Source organism: Ranitomeya imitator, chromosome 2, assembly GCF_032444005.1.
Source record: "Ranitomeya imitator isolate aRanImi1 chromosome 2, aRanImi1.pri, whole genome shotgun sequence".
NCBI classification, from domain to species: domain Eukaryota; kingdom Metazoa; phylum Chordata; class Amphibia; order Anura; family Dendrobatidae; genus Ranitomeya; species Ranitomeya imitator.
This window is the reverse complement of record NC_091283.1, coordinates 358,700,047-358,718,104: the sequence shown is the minus strand read 5'-3', so window position 1 is coordinate 358,718,104 and position 18,058 is coordinate 358,700,047. Positions and strand designations below refer to the sequence as shown.

At 43.1% G+C, this 18,058-nt stretch overlaps 1 protein-coding gene and 1 long non-coding RNA gene across 2 annotated transcripts in view; one reads left to right on the top strand and one right to left on the bottom strand.

Annotated features, from left to right (window-relative positions):
- Positions 1–18,058, bottom strand: part of LOC138663821 (zinc finger protein 182-like) — a 113,834-nt gene that overhangs the window by 59,303 nt on the left and 36,473 nt on the right. The window contains exons 2-6 of the mRNA XM_069750165.1: positions 10,619–10,768; positions 10,310–10,489; positions 10,103–10,226; positions 9,924–10,021; positions 9,637–9,736 (exon numbers count right to left, since the gene is read on the bottom strand). Coding sequence (XP_069606266.1) covers positions 9,637–9,736; positions 9,924–10,021; positions 10,103–10,226; positions 10,310–10,489; positions 10,619–10,768 — 652 coding nt within the window. The remainder of the gene's footprint in view (positions 1–9,636; positions 9,737–9,923; positions 10,022–10,102; positions 10,227–10,309; positions 10,490–10,618; positions 10,769–18,058) is intronic.
- LOC138663830 (uncharacterized) lies at positions 4,255–5,081 on the top strand. Its single transcript, XR_011318242.1, has 3 exons — positions 4,255–4,359; positions 4,706–4,786; positions 4,994–5,081. It is a non-coding gene; the product is annotated as an uncharacterized lncRNA (long non-coding RNA).

Below are 18,058 nucleotides of genomic sequence, written 5' to 3'. Positions count from 1 at the left end.
AGATTATTGGCTTGGAACATGTTAGGGGCTCTGGGAGGGGTGGTTCCTTGCATAAACGGCTCCTACAATTGGAGTCTCGGTGGATTTATCTGCTTAAGTCTATAGCACCTCAGGGCATTAATGAAGATCTCCTTTTTACAGGCTTCCTGGGATAGTCATTCCCTGTATGATCTCTATATCAGACTCCTTCTTGTTTGATCCTTACGTGACGGATGATTCTTTGACGAGGTTTTTTGGTTGGATGGCTATCTTGAGAAGGTCTCCCCCAAAGTTTCACTTCGATGTTTGGACATACTGGATACCGCATTTATTTCTGGAATGGATAACATCGGGACTTGTGACGTACTTTTTTGTGGAATTGGATTGATCGGCGGGAATTTTTTCCCTTTTCCCAATGGATCTTTATCATTGTGAACTATTCTGGGGAAACCAGTGATATCTTATGGACTATTAGGTCTATGGAGGGTTGGCAATTTCTACCATGGGTGGCAGGCTATGTTATATGGGTATTTTTATATTATATTCTTGGTTATTTGTGTATTTTGTATTATGGTTATCGTTTATAAGGGTTTTGTTTGGTGATTGGTTAGTGTTTTTTGTTTATGTTATCGTTATATTTATTTTCATTTTCATGTTTATGTTTATTTCCTTTTATATTTATTTTTGTCATTGGGTGTTTTTTGTTATTTCTTATTGTATAAGATTATTGTGCTAATTATATGTTTTTCCTTTAGTATTAGGATTTAGGTCGGCCATATCCCTTCCTGTTCTCTTCTTCCCGTAGTACACTGTCACCTCATATTATCACACGCCTCTGTAGGCGATTCCCCTTCTTGTTCTCTCTGCTCCGATGCGGACCGCCGGCTATAGTTCCGGCGCGTGCGCACTGGAACAGTATGGGCAGAGACGTCTGCCCTCACTTGGTTTCTTCTATCGTGTGCGCAAGCGCGAGTACATCGCGCCGCTGACATTCCTCCATGCGGGTTCCGGTTTCTTTACTTCCGGTTCGGAGGTAGTCACATACACCGGTGCGCACTGATGGCCGCTCTATTTAGGATATAAAGACGGAGGTTTTATTCGGTAAGCTATCACCCCTGACGAAGCGGTCGTTGTAACCGCGATACGCGTTGGGTTCTCCCACCCTGCGGTCCTGATCCATGCATTGGTTGCCGGAGTTACCCTCCTTACTATAGGTTCCTTTTTGGGTTCTCTACGCACGCTGTTGAGGTTTTTTTGTTTTTTGTTTATTTGACAGCCTTATTAGGGGCAATGGCCATGCTCTATCCATCCTTCAGTAGGGACTGATATCTTATTATCTTCTATATTTTCTCCCATGGGTTATCTATATTATTAGGCTTGTAGCCGGGACTTGGATTTCCCTACTGGGATGGAATAACAGGTGGTGTATACATTTGTATGGATTAAACCCAGCTGTGCCTTTATATTTTGTGTACTTGTGTCAGGCACCATGTGTTATCTATACCATTTATGAGATATTGTTTTGGACAGGCCTCATGGGGGAGTTGTTCTGTGTATTTTTAACTGTTTTTAAATTACCTTTGTTACCAATAAAATTGTCTTTTGTTTCATATAACTTATTGGTGGTGTGCAGATTATATTGTGGCTTCTTTTCCTTTTGGTTAGATTGCTTTTGGCCACTTTACTGCACCCCCGTTTGATATTAGTGCATAGGTAGTATTTGTAGTGCGCCAGCATTTTTTCTGTGTATAATTGTTCTGTCTAGGCATCCTTGTTGTTGCCTTTCTGGGCTTGGCGGCACACGGTTTATTAGGACCTAAATTATTTTTAGATCTATAATTAAGATATATAGGGGCCTTTTGGTGCGCATTTGTTGTGTCCCAGGATGGACTGGGATGCTAGGGAGGCCGCATGGAGAGTTTCTGCTTCAGCGGCGTTTACAGATACTATTCAGGGGTGTCCGGAGTCGGATTTTTCACGGCTAACCACAGAGCTTATGGCGGCGCAAAAACAAGGTATTAAATTATTGTGGAATATTCGTTGCCTTGAGGAATACCTTAAATTGAACTTGGTACCGAGAGGTTTGAGAATTCCCATCTTTCCGGCATGGGAGCCCTCAGTAGCCTTCCGTGCTACATGGGAGGACGGCTTGTTACGGTGTTCACAGATTTTGATCAATCTATTAATCTCACACGATAGAGAACTCCTGTGCCATGTTAAAACTGAAATTAAGAGTTTGGAGAATGGTCTCAATAAATTTGATGAGATAACACAGATCCAGCCTTTTAAGGTGAAATTAAAGGAGGCTCTGGACAAATATGATAAAGAGATCAGGGATAAAAAGAGATCAAAATTTCTAAGAGACAAGTCAGACTTTGATCGGAAAGTGGCTTTTAATTGGAGACATCAAGGGAATCAGCGCCGGGGGCCGAGTACTAGATCCAATCTGAAGGAGCCAGCACGATACGGTCCAACTATGGATGGACATTTATCGAGCGATTTTTTATCTTCCGCGGAAAGCGAGTCAGAAGTAGGACCAGAGTCAGACGGGGGCGGAGGAGACACAAGTCTCTTCACTCGAGTCACCAGGAACAGGAATTCCAGACCGGTGTTCCAGAATCAACGGAGGAAGAACCGCAAATAAATACACAGTCCATGGACAATTTCCGTGAGTATGACAACCTTGATGCTGATACTCTACAAATTATTAATTTGTCTGAACATCAATTAACCACTGTAGAGGCTTCTATATTGAGGAGGGGGTTGACCTTCTCGCCATCACAACTGACGGACAAATTCACGCTAATAAAGGATCTTTTTCTCTTTTGTAGAAAAATTACGTTGCAGGTGTTGCATAATCATCCACAAAGTATGTCTACTATTGATCAAACGGAACAGAGAACGTTTCAGGATCTTATGGATTTGCTACAGGAAGGGGAGTCCTCCACAGGTAGGCCACGATTTCCTCACAAAAACAGGTCTTTGGTATGTCCTCCCCTCTCTACTGTTCCAGCTGTTAAAATTTATTTTGAGATGGTTAAACAGGACATTGAGGCGTTACCTGATAGGTCGGGTGTTGGTATTAACCTCACTGACCAGGAGCGCAGGGCTATGCTTAACCTCAAGAATAACAAAGAGTTTCTAATCAGGGAAGCGGATAAAGGGGGCAATATTGTTCTATGGCCCCATAATATGTATTTGGAAGAAGCCCATAGACAATTGGACGATACACGCTTTTATCGTAGGCTCCCCTCTGATCCCACGGGGGTTTATGCCACCAAGCTGAGGAGACTCATTGATAGGACGTTTGAACTGGGGATCATCAATGTTCAGGAGCGGGACTTTATTTGGGTAGAACAACCAGTTACGCCAACTTTCTACATGTTACCCAAAGTCCACAAGAGTACCAACAAGCCTCCGGGTCGTCCGATAGTCTCCAGCATTGGCAGCTTGTGTGAGAGGGCTTGTACCTATGTCGACTTTTTTCTGCAGCCGCTTGTGGCGGTATTGCCATCATATACGAGAGACTCTTCGCATTTTATCAGCATGTACAAAGGGGTGTCACTAGAACCAGGGGAGCTCATGGTCACCTGCGACGTTGAGTCGTTGTACTCAAACATCAATCATGATGACGGCATACATGCAGTCATGTTCTTTCTTGACCAACAGATTAATTCAGATAGAATGCATGATTCTTTTATTGTTGATTTGCTTAATTTTGCTTTGAGACACAATTTTTTTCTGTTTGACAGGACTTATTTTTTGCAGACATCTGGTGTGGCCATGGGGGCGAGGTGTGCCCCGGCCTTCGCTAATCTTTTTTTAGGGTGGTGGGAGTCGACTATCGTCTATACATCTGATATTTTTAACAGCAGGGTGCGACATTGGTCGCTCTTTATAGACGATATATTTTTCATTTGGTCTGGCTCTCCTGAGGAATGTCTTCAGTTTCTGGGGTTCCTTAACAATAATACTTTCAATATTTTCTTGACTCATCATTTCTCCTCCATTGTAGTTAATTTTTTGGACCTGGAAGTCAAGAGTCAGGACGGCATGCTATCTACATGTCTATACCGGAAGCCCACTGCTGTCAATAGCCTGCTGGAATATCGGAGTTTTCATCCGAAACACACCAGGGACGGAATTCCGACTGGGCAATTTCTTAGGGCGAGACGGAACTGTACGCAGGATTCGGACTTCAAGGCGACAGCCCAGGACCTGACTAAAAGGTTTCTAACAAGGAATTATCCTAAAAAATGCATCTCTCGGGCTTATCAGAGGGCAAAACAGCAGACACAAGATTCTTTACTTGTTACCAACAAGAGGAGACCAGATAGCTATGCGCGATTCATCACGGGATATCACACCCAATGGTCTCAGGTGAGTAGGATTTTGAATAACCACTGGAGGATTTTGACCACTGACACTCAAACATCTCAGGTTGTCAGTGCGCGGCCACTAACAACGGCTAGGAGGGCGCCTAATTTTAAGGACATTCTTACCCAAAGCCATTATAATAGACCCACACGAAGACTTAATCGGGGTATTGTTTTGAGAGGCTCATTTCCATGCGGGGATTGCAATATGTGTCCATACATGCATCCGACGCGTGATTCTTTTTGCAACCCGGTAGATCAGGTGCAACATAGAATAAAATCGTATATCAACTGTAAAACCACTCACGTCATTTATGCTCTAATATGCTCATGTCCCTGCATTTATGTAGGTCAGACTTCGCAGGAATTACGCAGGAGAATGCAGGGTCATTTCTCCACTATTAACATGGCGGCCGCGGACAGCCGAAAGGGTAAGACTCTTACCACGGTGGCCTCTCATTACCTGCTTCACCATGGTGGTAGCTATGCCAACACCAAGATTATTGGCTTGGAACATGTTAGGGGCTCTGGGAGGGGTGGTTCCTTGCATAAACGGCTCCTACAATTGGAGTCTCGGTGGATTTATCTGCTTAAGTCTATAGCACCTCAGGGCATTAATGAAGATCTCCTTTTTACAGGCTTCCTGGGATAGTCATTCCCTGTATGATCTCTATATCGGACTCCTTCTTGTTTGATCCTTACGTGACGGATGATTCTTTGACGAGGTTTTTTGGTTGGATGGCTATCTTGAGAAGGTCTCCCCCAAAGTTTCACTTCGATGTTTGGACATACTGGATACCGCATTTATTTCTGGAATGGATAACATCGGGACTTGTGACGTACTTTTTTGTGGAATTGGATTGATCGGCGGGAATTTTTTCCCTTTTCCCAATGGATCTTTATCATTGTGAACTATTCTGGGGACACCAGTGATATCTTATGGACTATTAGGTCTATGGAGGGTTGGCAATTTCTACCATGGGTGGCAGGCTATGTTATATGGGTATTTTTATATTATATTCTTGGTTATTTGTGTATTTTGTATTATGGTTATCGTTTATAAGGGTTTTGTTTGGTGATTGGTTAGTGTTTTTTGTTTATGTTATCGTTATATTTATTTTCATTTTCATGTTTATGTTTATTTCCTTTTATATTTATTTTTGTCATTGGGTGTTTTTTGTTATTTCTTATTGTATAAGATTATTGTGCTAATTATATGTTTTTCCTTTAGTATTAGGATTTAGGTCGGCCATATCCCTTCCTGTTCTCTTCTTCCCGTAGTACACTGTCACCTCATATTATCACACGCCTCTGTAGGCGATTCCCCTTCTTGTTCTCTCTGCTCCGATGCGGACCGCCGGCTATAGTTCCGGCGCGTGCGCACTGGAACAGTATGGGCAGAGACGTCTGCCCTCACTTGGTTTCTTCTATCGTGTGCGCAAGCGCGAGTACATCGCGCCGCTGACATTCCTCCATGCGGGTTCCAGTTTCTTTACTTCCGGTTCGGAGGTAGTCACATACACCGGTGCGCACTGATGGCCGCTCTATTTAGGATATAAAGACGGAGGTTTTATTCGGTAAGCTATCACCCCTGACGAAGCGGTCGTTGTAACCGCGATACGCGTTGGGTTCTCCCACCCTGCGGTCCTGATCCATGCATTGGTTGCCGGAGTTACCCTCCTTACTATAGGTTCCTTTTTGGGTTCTCTACGCACGCTGTTGAGGTTTTTTTGTTTTTTGTTTATTTGACAGCCTTATTAGGGGCAATGGCCATGCTCTATCCATCCTTCAGTAGGGACTGATATCTTATTATCTTCTATATTTTCTCCCATGGGTTATCTATATTATTAGGCTTGTAGCCGGGACTTGGATTTCCCTACTGGGATGGAATAACAGGTGGTGTATACATTTGTATGGATTAAACCCAGCTGTGCCTTTATATTTTGTGTACTTGTGTCAGGCACCATGTGTTATCTATACCATTTATGAGATATTGTTTTGGACAGGCCTCATGGGGGAGTTGTTCTGTGTATTTTTAACTGTTTTTAAATTACCTTTGTTACCAATAAAATTGTCTTTTGTTTCATATAACTTATTGGTGGTGTGCAGATTATATTGTGGCTTCTTTTCCTTTTGGTTAAACAACTTCGGGTGCATCGCGATTCCACCCGCGGCTGTCAGTGGCACATGTCAGCTGATGAAATCAGCTGACGTGCAGAGAAAGATGCTGGCACAGCTCTGGGGCCCGCATGAAATGCAGGGGCGTGACCTAAGACGTATATATGTCATAGCTCATGAAAGACTTAAAACCATCAGAGGCTGCAACAGGAGATCGCCTTGTCGTTGGCTGCTTGGCATGCATGGATTGGCCAATTTATGTGCTGAGCATCTCCATTTTTTCTTATTATCTAGAGCAGTAATGCAATTAAAATTTCATATATTTCATGTTTACATGTTATAACACTACAGAGTGAAACTTGATTTGTTTGTTATGTATAGAGATGGCTACTAATGGTTTGCACCTGTACACACCAATTTTCCGTTTTAATGTGACAGTCAGCCTTATGTTATTTACAACATAATTTATGACATGGAATGATGCCATGAGACCTGGGCTCGAGCCATGCCAGCACATCTCCTGCAGATGTGAATAAATGAATATTACAGCCATCAGTCACACACAGCTTAGAGATAGATAATGGAACAGATGTAATGTTTTGTGTAGATTATCTCAATCCTCTTTGAAATTACAATAGTCAGGAAATTGAAATGTCAGGATAAAGGGAAACTCTGTTGTTATTGTAGAGAAATTCACACTTGGCCTCACTGCACATTTAATGTTACGATAAAAAAAATGAAGTTTGGCCAGAAAGACTGGACCTGGTCTTGTAGATATCATATGAGCACATTCAGTAGCACAGAAGGGAGAGAAGGTAGATTCATCCAATCATACATCAGGATTCTAGTAAGGAAACTGCAGCATTACCCTCCGTATTCTCTTAGAGGTCCATCATAAGATTTTTCTTCAAGTGATTGTCTAATTTGTCAACACATTCTACATACACTGTCATTTGGTTTTGTAGTTGACAGATCTTGGCAGGTAAGGGTCAGCATCTTCTAATTACAGAGGGTAGATGGATCCTCCAGGTTGTAAGCTTTATAGACAAAGGGTTTTCAGTGGCCAAAGCAATTTGAACAGTTACCGTATATACTTGAGTATAAGCCGACCCGAGTATAAGCCGACCCCCCTAATTTTGCCACAAAAAACTGGGAAAACTTATTGACTTGAGTATAAGGCTAGGGACACATTGCGTTAGTGCAATCCGTTTAGCGCTAGCGGATTGCGCTAACGCAATGTTTTCTATGGGGCTGCGGTCGGGGTCGCGGTAACGTCCCCGCTCTCGCACATCCCCGATCTGCGAGAGCGGGGAACGGACCGCGGGCGCGCCTCGGACGCTGCAAGCAGCGTCCGCGGCGCGCCAGGAATCACCGGCGCGTCGCTAGCGCGTGCCGAACATGGCACGCGCTAGTGAAGCGCGTTCCCATTGCCTTCAATGGGCGCGTTAACGGCTGCGTTGCACGGCGTTAATTTCGCCGTGCAACGCTGTCCGTTTAACGCGGTCCCATAACGCAATGGGAACCCAGCCTAAGCCTAGGGTGGGAAATGCAACAGCTACCAGTTAATGTCAAAAATAAAAATAGATACCAATAAAAGTAAAATTAATTGAGACATCAGTAGCTAAAGTGTTTTTGAATATTCATATTGAATCAGGAGCCCCATATAATGCTCCATACAGTTCATGATGGGCCCCATAAGATGCTCCTTATTAAAATATACCCCATATAATGCTGCACAAAGGTTAATAATGGCCCCATAAGATGCTCCATAGACACATTTGCCCCATACAATGCTGCATAAAGGTTGATGGCCCCATAAGATGCTCCACACATTAGGGGCCCCATGAGATGCTCCATACATTATGGCCCCATGAGATGCTCGACACATTATAGCCCCATAAGATGCTCCACACATTATGGCCCCATAAGATGCTCCACACATTATGGCCCCATGAGATGCTCCATACATTATGGCCCCATGAGATGCTCCACACATTATGGTCCCATAAGATGCTCCACACATTATGGCCCCATGAGATGCTCCATACATTATGACCCCATGAGATGCTTCACACATTAGGGGCCCGATGAGATGCTCCACACATTATGGCCCCATAAATTGTGGCCCCATGAGATGCTCCACACATAAGGGGCCCCATGAGATGCTCCACACATTATGCCCCATAAGGTGCTCCTCATATATGCCCCATAAGATGCTCCACACATATGCCCCATAAGATGCTCCTCATATATGCCCCATAAGATGCTACTCATATATGCCCCATAAGATGCTCCTCATTTATGCCCCATAAGCTGCTCCTCATATATGCCTCATAAGACGCTCCTCATATATGCCCCATAAGATGCTCCTCATATATGCCCCATAAGATGCTCCATACATTTGCCCCATTTGCTGTGATTAAAATAAAAAAAATCACATACTCACCTCTCTTCACTCAGGCCCCCGGCACTTGCGATAGTCACCTTCCATGTTCCATCGCTGTGCACTGCTCTGTCTTCCATCCTCGGCACTGACTGTTCAGGCAGAGGGCGGCGCGCACACTAATCGCATCATCGTGCCCACTGACCTGAACAGTCACAGCCAGAGGACGGAAGACAGAGCGGCGCGCAGCGATGGAACGTGGAAGGTGACTTTCGCGCAATGCTCCCCCTCCCGATATACTCACCTGCTCCCGGCGCGGTCCCTGGCAGCCTCTCACTGTCAGATGGTCTCCTGCGGCATCTTCCTGTGTTCAGCGGTCATGTACCGCTCATTAGAGTAATGAATATGCGTGCATATTCATTACTTTAATGAGCGGTACCACGTGACCGCTGAACACAGGAAGCGCTGTCCGGAGACCATGGGACATGCAGGGACAGCGCCAAGAGCAGGTAAGTATATCACAGCCGCCGCTCCCCCTCACCCGCCGACCCCACACTGACACTCACTCAAGTGTAAGAGAGGGTCACTTTCAGCCCAAAAAAGTGGGCTGAAAATCTCGGCTTATACTCGAGTATATACGGTATGTGTAGAGGAAAATGTTGTGGTATAGAGGCAAAATAGCGAATTGAGATACAGCCGAACTGCACCACCGATAAATCAGGCACAGCCAGTGACTGAGAACAATCTGTGACTTCTCTGCATTTAGTGGTTACTACTCACCTGGGTAATCATATGTAGGAATCTCCTCTTTACACCGCTCATAACTCCTCACATATGTCTCTCTAGTATTAATATGGGTCAGTTCTTCACCCTGAAACAACTAATGAAAAAGTCACAGACAGATGGAGAAGTCACATCTATGATCAGCTCTAATCCTGACATCTCCACCGTTCTCATTACACAAGTATAAAACATATAATACTAGTGGATTACTAGACTGAGCACAAGACCTTCACAGCCATCTACACATCATAGGGGAGATCTTATGACACCTTCTCTCCATCTACCTGATGATCCTGAGGAACATTGGGAATTTCTTGTTCACAGTCCTGTGGGAGAAGACGATGGGGACATCGCTCTGGTGTTGTCCTCTTACTGGATAGAACTGGAGGAAACACACAGGGACTGAATTCATTTATTACATATAGATAATTATAGGTTGTGTGTATTTAGTTCTGTCTGTTACCTGGTGATATCAGGGGCTGGGGAACCTCCATCATGACGTCCTTGTACAGATCTTTGTGTCCTTCTAAATACTCCCACTCCTCCATGGAAAAATAGACGGTGACATCCTGACACCTTATATGAACCTGACACATACAATGATACTGTCATATCCCCGATCACTTCACAGCGTTACTGAATAATGTCCCAGCATTCCCAGCAATGTCACCTCTCTAGTCAGCAGCTCAATAATCTTATAGGTGAGTTCTAGGATCTTCTGGTCACTGATGTCCTCATGTATCAGGGGGTGAGGTGGAGGCCCTGTGGTTGGGCTCAGGGGTCTTCCCCATCCCTCAAACACAGGGTCCTGGTAGAACTCACTAGAGGTCTTCTTCACTACTGTGTAATCCTGGTTATGGAGATAAATATTAATAAATCTAACTACAGACATATCCAGAGTCCTCACCTCTCCAGTTCTGTCCATCTGTTATTCCCATACATATGAATGATGTAATGTGACGCCATCAGAATCTCTCACCTCTCCAGTAAGACTGAAGAGGATCTCTAGGGTGAGGTGTAATATCCTCTCCACCATCTTATCTCTGTCTCTATCCATCCTTGATGGGTAAGTCAAAAAAATTATCTTATACAGAAGATCGCCACTGAGAAGATCCGATATTGTAGGGACCTGAATGGGAGAAGATGAACCAATATAACATCATAAAAAATCTCACATAACTATATAACTGTAACGTAAGATGAATTGGTGACTAAGACATTTCCTCAATGATCCCAATCACTCGCTATGATGACCTCTACTCTGGCTTCTGATTGGCTGTAGGAATCACAAGTTCGTTGGGACTGACCAAGAAATACAGAGACTGACGGGGACCCAAGCAGCAGTGCTATTTTTATTATTTTACAACATTCAGTTGGTTTCTGTACAACTAATAATAAATCCTATATATTTTAGGTCACACACAACAAGCAGTTTCCTCCTCGGAGTCGGCAGCTGAATACGTTTCTCATAGACTCATCTTCCATAACGCTAATTCTCATCTCATTTACCGACACTGATATCGGCATTAGCAATACTGCAGGAGACATTCATTACACGTGACATGAGAAATAACTACTTCATGATGAGGACGACATCTTCATCTTCTACTACGGCTCTAGAAACATCTGTCCAGAGTCCTTCACTGACTCCATCACCACCGGCCGCCTGTCTGAATGTTTACCGTCTTCCCTGGGCTGTAATCTTTTATCCTGTTAGATATGTCTGATTCACACACAGAAGTTTGATGCATTTTTAAAAGATTCTTTTCAAGAATACTGCGGACAAGAGTTTTTTTATGCCAAAATTTAAATATACAGTGATTTAGGTTTTCTGTTTTTTTATTTTGGATGTTTTTTTCTCGCATTTTTTCCTTTGGTTTCCCCTTATTAAATGAAAAACACCAGAAAAGAAAACAAGTGTTGAAATGTTACACAATAAAATTGGCACCAACACTTGTAAAACACCATACAAAAAGCGTGAGACACATGGTGCACCTTTTGTGCCAAATGTTTGACATTTCTTAAAGAAAAAAACCCTCTATTTTTCTTTTTCTGCTCCACAACATACATGTACACTGCAGGGATGTTATGGGCACGGCTGCTCTGCTAATCATGCCAGTTTAATTACTTGTCAAAAGCAACCATGGCTGTTGTGAATTCTGCTCTTGGGCTCCCTCCGGTGGTTATGAGTGGTAGTGCTGCTGTCTTTGGATCGCAGCATTCATCAGGTGTGTCCACTTAGTGCTTTGGACTGGGCTATTTAGTGTTGCTTGTTTCTTTAGTCAGTGCCAGTTGTCCATTGTTTTTGGAGGATTCACATCCTGCCTGGTCTCTCCTGCTTTTGCTGTTCATTTCAACAAAGATAAGTTCTGGCTTTGTTTTTGCTGTCCACATGATGTGGGCCTTATAGTTCAGTGCATTTATATGTTTTGCCTTGTCCAGCTTGGTCTGTGTAAGGATTTATTCAGCCAAGCTGTATCTCTGGAGATGCAGATATACCCTCCATGTCTTTAGTCAGATGTGGAGATTTTGTATGGTCTGTGGTGGATATTTTCTAGTGTTTTAATACTGACCGCATAGTACTCTGTCCTATACTTTCTTTCTAGCTAGAATGGCCTCCTGTGCTAAATCCTGATTTCAGTAAGGGGGCTAGTTGGTTTACTAAGATTGACCTTCGAGGGGCATATAATCTTGTTCGTATTAAGCAGGGTGACGAATGGAAAACTGCATTTAATACGCCCGAAGGCCATTTTGAATACCTTGTGATGCCATTCGGACTCTCTAATGCTCCATCTGTGTTCCAGTCCTTCATGCATGATATCTTTCGGAGTTATCTTGATAAATTAATGATTGTATATTTGGATGATATTTTGTTTTTTTCCGATGATTGGGAGTCTCATGTGAAACAGGTCAGGATGGTATTTCAGATCCTTCGTGATAGGATTAGGCCATTCATGATTGGATTTAGCCCACATCTGTGAAGAGCCTTCAGAAATTTTTGGGCTTTGCTAATTTTTATCGCCGTTTCATTGCCAACTTCTCCAGTGTGGTTAAACCCCTGACCGATTTGACGAAGAAGGGCGTTGATGTGACAAATTGGTCCTCCGCGGCTGTTTCTGCCTTTCAGGAGCTTAACCCCTTCATGACCCAGCCTATTTTGACCTTAAAGACCTTGCCGTTTTTTGCAATTCTGACCAGTGTCCCTTTATGAGGTAATAACTCAGGAACGCTTCAATGGATCCTAGCGGTTCTGAGATTGTTTTTTCGTGACATATTGGGCTTCATGTTAGTGGTAAATTTAGGTCAATAAATTCTGCGTTTATTTGTCATAAAAACGGAAATTTGGCGAAAATTTTGAAAATTTCGCAATTTTCACATTTTGAATTTTTATTCTGTTAAACCAGAGAGTTATGTGACACAAAATAGTTAATAAATAACATTTCCCACATGTATACTTTACATCAGCACAATTTTGGAAACAAAATTTTTTTTTGCTAGGAAGTTATAAGGGTTAAAATTTGAGCAGCGATTTCTCATTTTTACAACGAAATTTACAAAACCATTTTTTTTAGGGACCACCTCACATTTGAAGTCAGTTTGAGGCGTCTATATGGCTGAAAATACCCAAAAGTGACACCATTCTAAAAACTGCACCCCTCAAGGTACTCAAAACCACATTCAAGAAGTTTATTAACCCTTCAGGTGCTTCACAGCAGCAGAAGCAACATGGAAGGAAAAAATGAACAATTAACTTTTTAGTCACAAAAATTATCTTTTAGCAACAATTTTATTATTTTCCCAATGGTAAAAGGAGAAACTGAACCAAGAAAGTTGTTGTCCAATTTGTCCTGAGTCCGCTGATACCTCATATGTGGGGGTAAACCACTGTTTGGGCGCACGGCAAGGCTTGGAAGGGAAAGAGCGCTATTTGGCTTTTTGAATGAAAAATTGGCTCCACTCTTTAGCGGACACCATGTCACGTTTGGAGAGCCCCCGTGTGCCTAAAAATTGGAGCTCCCCCACCAGTGACCCCATTTTGGAAACTAGACGCCCCAAGGAACTTATCTAGATGCATAGTGAGCACTTTGAACCCCCAGGTGCTTCACAAATTGATCCGTAAAAATGAAAAAGTACTTTTTTCACAAAAAAATTCTTTTAGCCTCAATTTTTTCATTTTCACATGGGCAACAGGATAAAATGGATCCTAAAATTTGTTGGGCAATTTCTCCTGAGTACACCAATACCTCACATGTGGGGGTAAACCACTGTTTGGGCACATGGTAAGGCTCGGAAGGGAAGGAGCGCCATTTGACTTTTTGAATGAAAAATTATCTCTATCGTTAGCGGACACCATGTCGCGTTTGGAGAGCCCCTGTGTGCCTAAACATTGGAGCTCCCCCACAAGTGACCCCATTTTGGAAACTAGACCCCCCAAGGAACTTATCTAGATGCCTAATGAGCACTTTAAACCCTCAGGTGCTTCACAAATTAATCTGTAAAAATGAAAAAGTACTTTTTTTTCACAAAAAAATTCTTTTCGCCTCAATTTTTTCATTTTCACATGGGCAATAGGATAAAATGGATCATAAAATTTGTTGGGCAATTTCTCCCGAGTACGCCGATACCTCATATGTGGAGGTAAACCACTGTTTGGGCACACGGCAGGGCTCGGAAGGGAAGGCGCGCCATTTGACTTTTTGAATGGAAAATTAGCTCCAATTGTTAGCGGACACCATGTCGCGTTTGGAGAACCCCTGTGTGCCTAAACATTGGAGCTCCCCCACAAGTGACCCCATTTTGGAAACTAGACCCCCCAAGGAACTTATCTAGATGCCTAATGAGCACTTTAAACCCCCAGGTGCTTCACAGAAGTTTATAACGCAGAGCCATGAAAATAAAAAATAATTTTTCTTTCCTCAAAAATGATTTTTTAGCCTGGAATTTCCTATTTTGCCAAGGGTAATAGGAGAAATTGGACCCCAAATGTTGTTGTCCAGTTTGTCCTGAGTACGCTGATACCCCATATGTGGGGGTAAACCACTGTTTAGGCGCACGGCAGGGCTCGGAAGGGAAGGCACGCCATTTGGCTTTTTAAATGGAAAATTAGCTCCAATCATTAGCGGACACCATGTCACGTTTGGAGAGCCCCTGTGTGCCTAAACATTGGAGATCCCCCAGAAATGACCCCATTTTGGAAACTAGACCCCCAAAGGAACTAATCTAGATGTGTGGTGAGGACTTTGAACCCCCAAGTGCTTCACAAAAGTTTATAACTCAGAGCCATGAAAATAAAAAAAAAATTATTTTCTCAAAAATGATCTTTTAGCCTGCAATTTTTTATTTTCCCAAGGGTAACAGGAGAAATTTGACCCCAAAAGTTGTTGGCCAGTTTCTCCTGAGTACGCTGATACCCCGTATGTGGGGGTAAACCACTGTTTGGGCACATGCCGGGGCTCGGAAGTGAAGTAGTGACGTTTTGAAATGCAGACTTTGATGGAATGCTCTGTGGGCGTCACGTTGCGTTTGCAGAGCCCCTGATGTGGCTTAACAGTAGAAACCCCCCACAAGTGACCCCATTTTGGAAACTAGACCCTGAAAAGAACTTATCTGGATGTGTGGTGAGCACTTTGAACCCCCAAGTGCTTCACAGAAGTTTATAATGCAGAGCCGTGAAAATAATAAATACGTTTTCTTTCCTCAAAAATAATTATTTAGCCCAGAATTTTTTAATTTTCCCAAGCGTAACAGGAGAAATTTGACCCCAATATTTGTTGTCCAGTTTCTACTGAGTACGGTGATACCCCATATGTGGGGGTAAACTACTGTTTGGGCACATGCCGGGGCTCGGAATTGAAGTAGTGATGTTTTGAAATGCAGACTTTGATGGAATGCTCTGCGGGACGTCACGTTGCGTTTGCAGAGCCCCTGATGTGGCTAAACAGTAGAAACCCCCCACAAGTGACCCCATTTTGGAAACTAGACCCCGAAAGGAACTTATCTAGATGTGTGGTGAGCACTTTGAACCCCCAAGTGCTTCATAGAAGTTTATAATGCAGAGCCGCCAGCCGTGAAAATAATAAATACAGTTAGGGCCAGAAATATTTGGACAGTGACACAAGTTTTGTTATTTTAGCTGTTTACAAAAACATGTTCAGAAATACAATTATATATATAATATGGGCTGAAAGTGCACACTCCCAGCTGCAATATGATAGTTTCCACATCCAAATCGGAGAAAGGGTTTAGGAATCATAGCTCTGTAATGCATAGCGTCATCTTTTTCAAGGGACCAAAAGTAATTGGACAATGGACTCTAAGGGCTGCAATTAACTCTGAAGGCGTCTCCCTCGTTAACCTGTAATCAATGAAGTAGTTAAAAGGTCAGGGGTGGATTCCAGGTGTGTGGTTTTGCATTTGGAAGCTGTTGCTGTGAGCAGACAACATGCGGTCAAAGGAACTCTCAATTGAGGTGAAGCAGAACATCCTGAGGCTGAAAAAAAAAGAAAAAATCCATCAGAGAGATAGCAGACATGCTTGGAGTAGCAAAATCAACAGTTGGGTACATTCTGAGAAAAAAGGAATTGACTGGTGAGCTTGGGAACTCAAAAAGGCCTGGGCGTCCACGGATGACAACAGTGTTGGATGATCGCCGCATACTTAATTTGGTGAAGAAGAACCCGTTCACAACATCAACTGAAGTCCAGAACACTCTCAGTGAAGTAGGTGTATCTGTCTCTAAGTCAACAGTAAAGAGAAGACTCCATGACAGTAAATACAAAGGGTTCACATCTAGATGCAAACCATTCATCAATACCAAAAATAGACAGGCCAGAGTTAAATTTGCAGAAAAACACCTCAAGAAGCCAGCTCAGTTCTGGAAAAGTATTCTATGGACAGATGAGAAAAAGATCAACCTGTACCAGAATGATGGGAAGAAAAAAGTTTGGAGAAGAAAGGGAACGGCACATGATCCAAGGCACACCACATCCTCTGTAAAACATGGTGGAGGCAACGTGATGGCATGGGCATGCATGGCTTTCAATGGCACTGGGTCACTTGTGTTTATTGACGACATAAGAGCAGACAAGAGTAGCCGGATGAATTCTGAAGTGTACCGGGATATACTTTCAGCCCAGATTCAGCCAAATGCTGCAAAGTTGATTGGATGGCGCTTCATAGTACAGATGGACAATGACCCCAAGCATACATCCAAAGCTACCCAGGAGTTCATGAGTGCCAAAAAGTGGAACATTCTGCAATGGCCAAGTCAATCTCCAGATCTAGTTAAGTAAAAAGGGCAGCACACTGCAGCGCCAAAACATGCAAACTTGAAAACACGAAACTTGAACTGCATTACTGCACTAGAAATATGAAAAATGAGAGCTTTTAGCGCATAAAAATGGCCATATTTATGTGTACCTCGTAGCCACTTTACGGCATCTCTCTTATACGAGGTCCTACGCTTGACCTACCTCACCGAGAATAAACGTCTCTATCTGAATGGGTACATGTGAAACCTCTTCTTGGACTCAAATTCTCTCTCTATGTGGAGGGGTATTGGACCTACTATAATTAAAACACCTGTGGCTAGGAGGCGGGGAGTGCACGATCAGAAGGCTAAAGAATACATTTCAAAAACCTGACCTGCACATCCAAACATAGACTGAGTGTGAACAGGTGCTGAACCCAGAGTCGCCAACTCGTATATAGTTAAGTAAAAAGGGCAGCACACTGCAGCGCCAAAACATGCAAACTTGAAAACACGAAACTTGAACTGCATTACTGCACTAGAAATATGAAAAATGAGAGCTTTTAGCGCATAAAAATGGCCATATTTATGTGTACCTCGTAGCCACTTTACGGCATCTCTCTTATACGAGGTCCTACGCTTGACCTACCTCACCGAGAATAAACGTCTCCATCTGAATGGGTACATGTGAAACCTCTTCTTGGACTCAAATTCTCTCTTTCTGTGGAGGGGTATTGGACCTACTATAATTAAAACACCTGTGGCTAGGAGGCGGGGAGTGCACGATCAGAAGGCTAAAGAATACATTTCAAAAACCTGACCTGCACATCCAAACATAGACTGAGTGTGAACAGGTGCTGAACCCAGAGTCGCCAACTCGTATATAGTTAAGTAAAAAGGGCAGCACACTGCAGCGCCAAAACATGCAAACTTGAAAACACGAAACTTGAACTGCATTACTGCACTAGAAATATGAAAAATGAGAGCTTTTAGCGCATAAAAATGGCCATATTTATGTGTACCTCGTAGCCACTTTACGGCATCTCTCTTATACGAGGTCCTACGCTTGACCTACCTCACCGAGAATAAACGTCTCCATCTGAATGGGTACATGTGAAACCTCTTCTTGGACTCAAATTCTCTCTTTCTGTGGAGGGGTATTGGACCTAC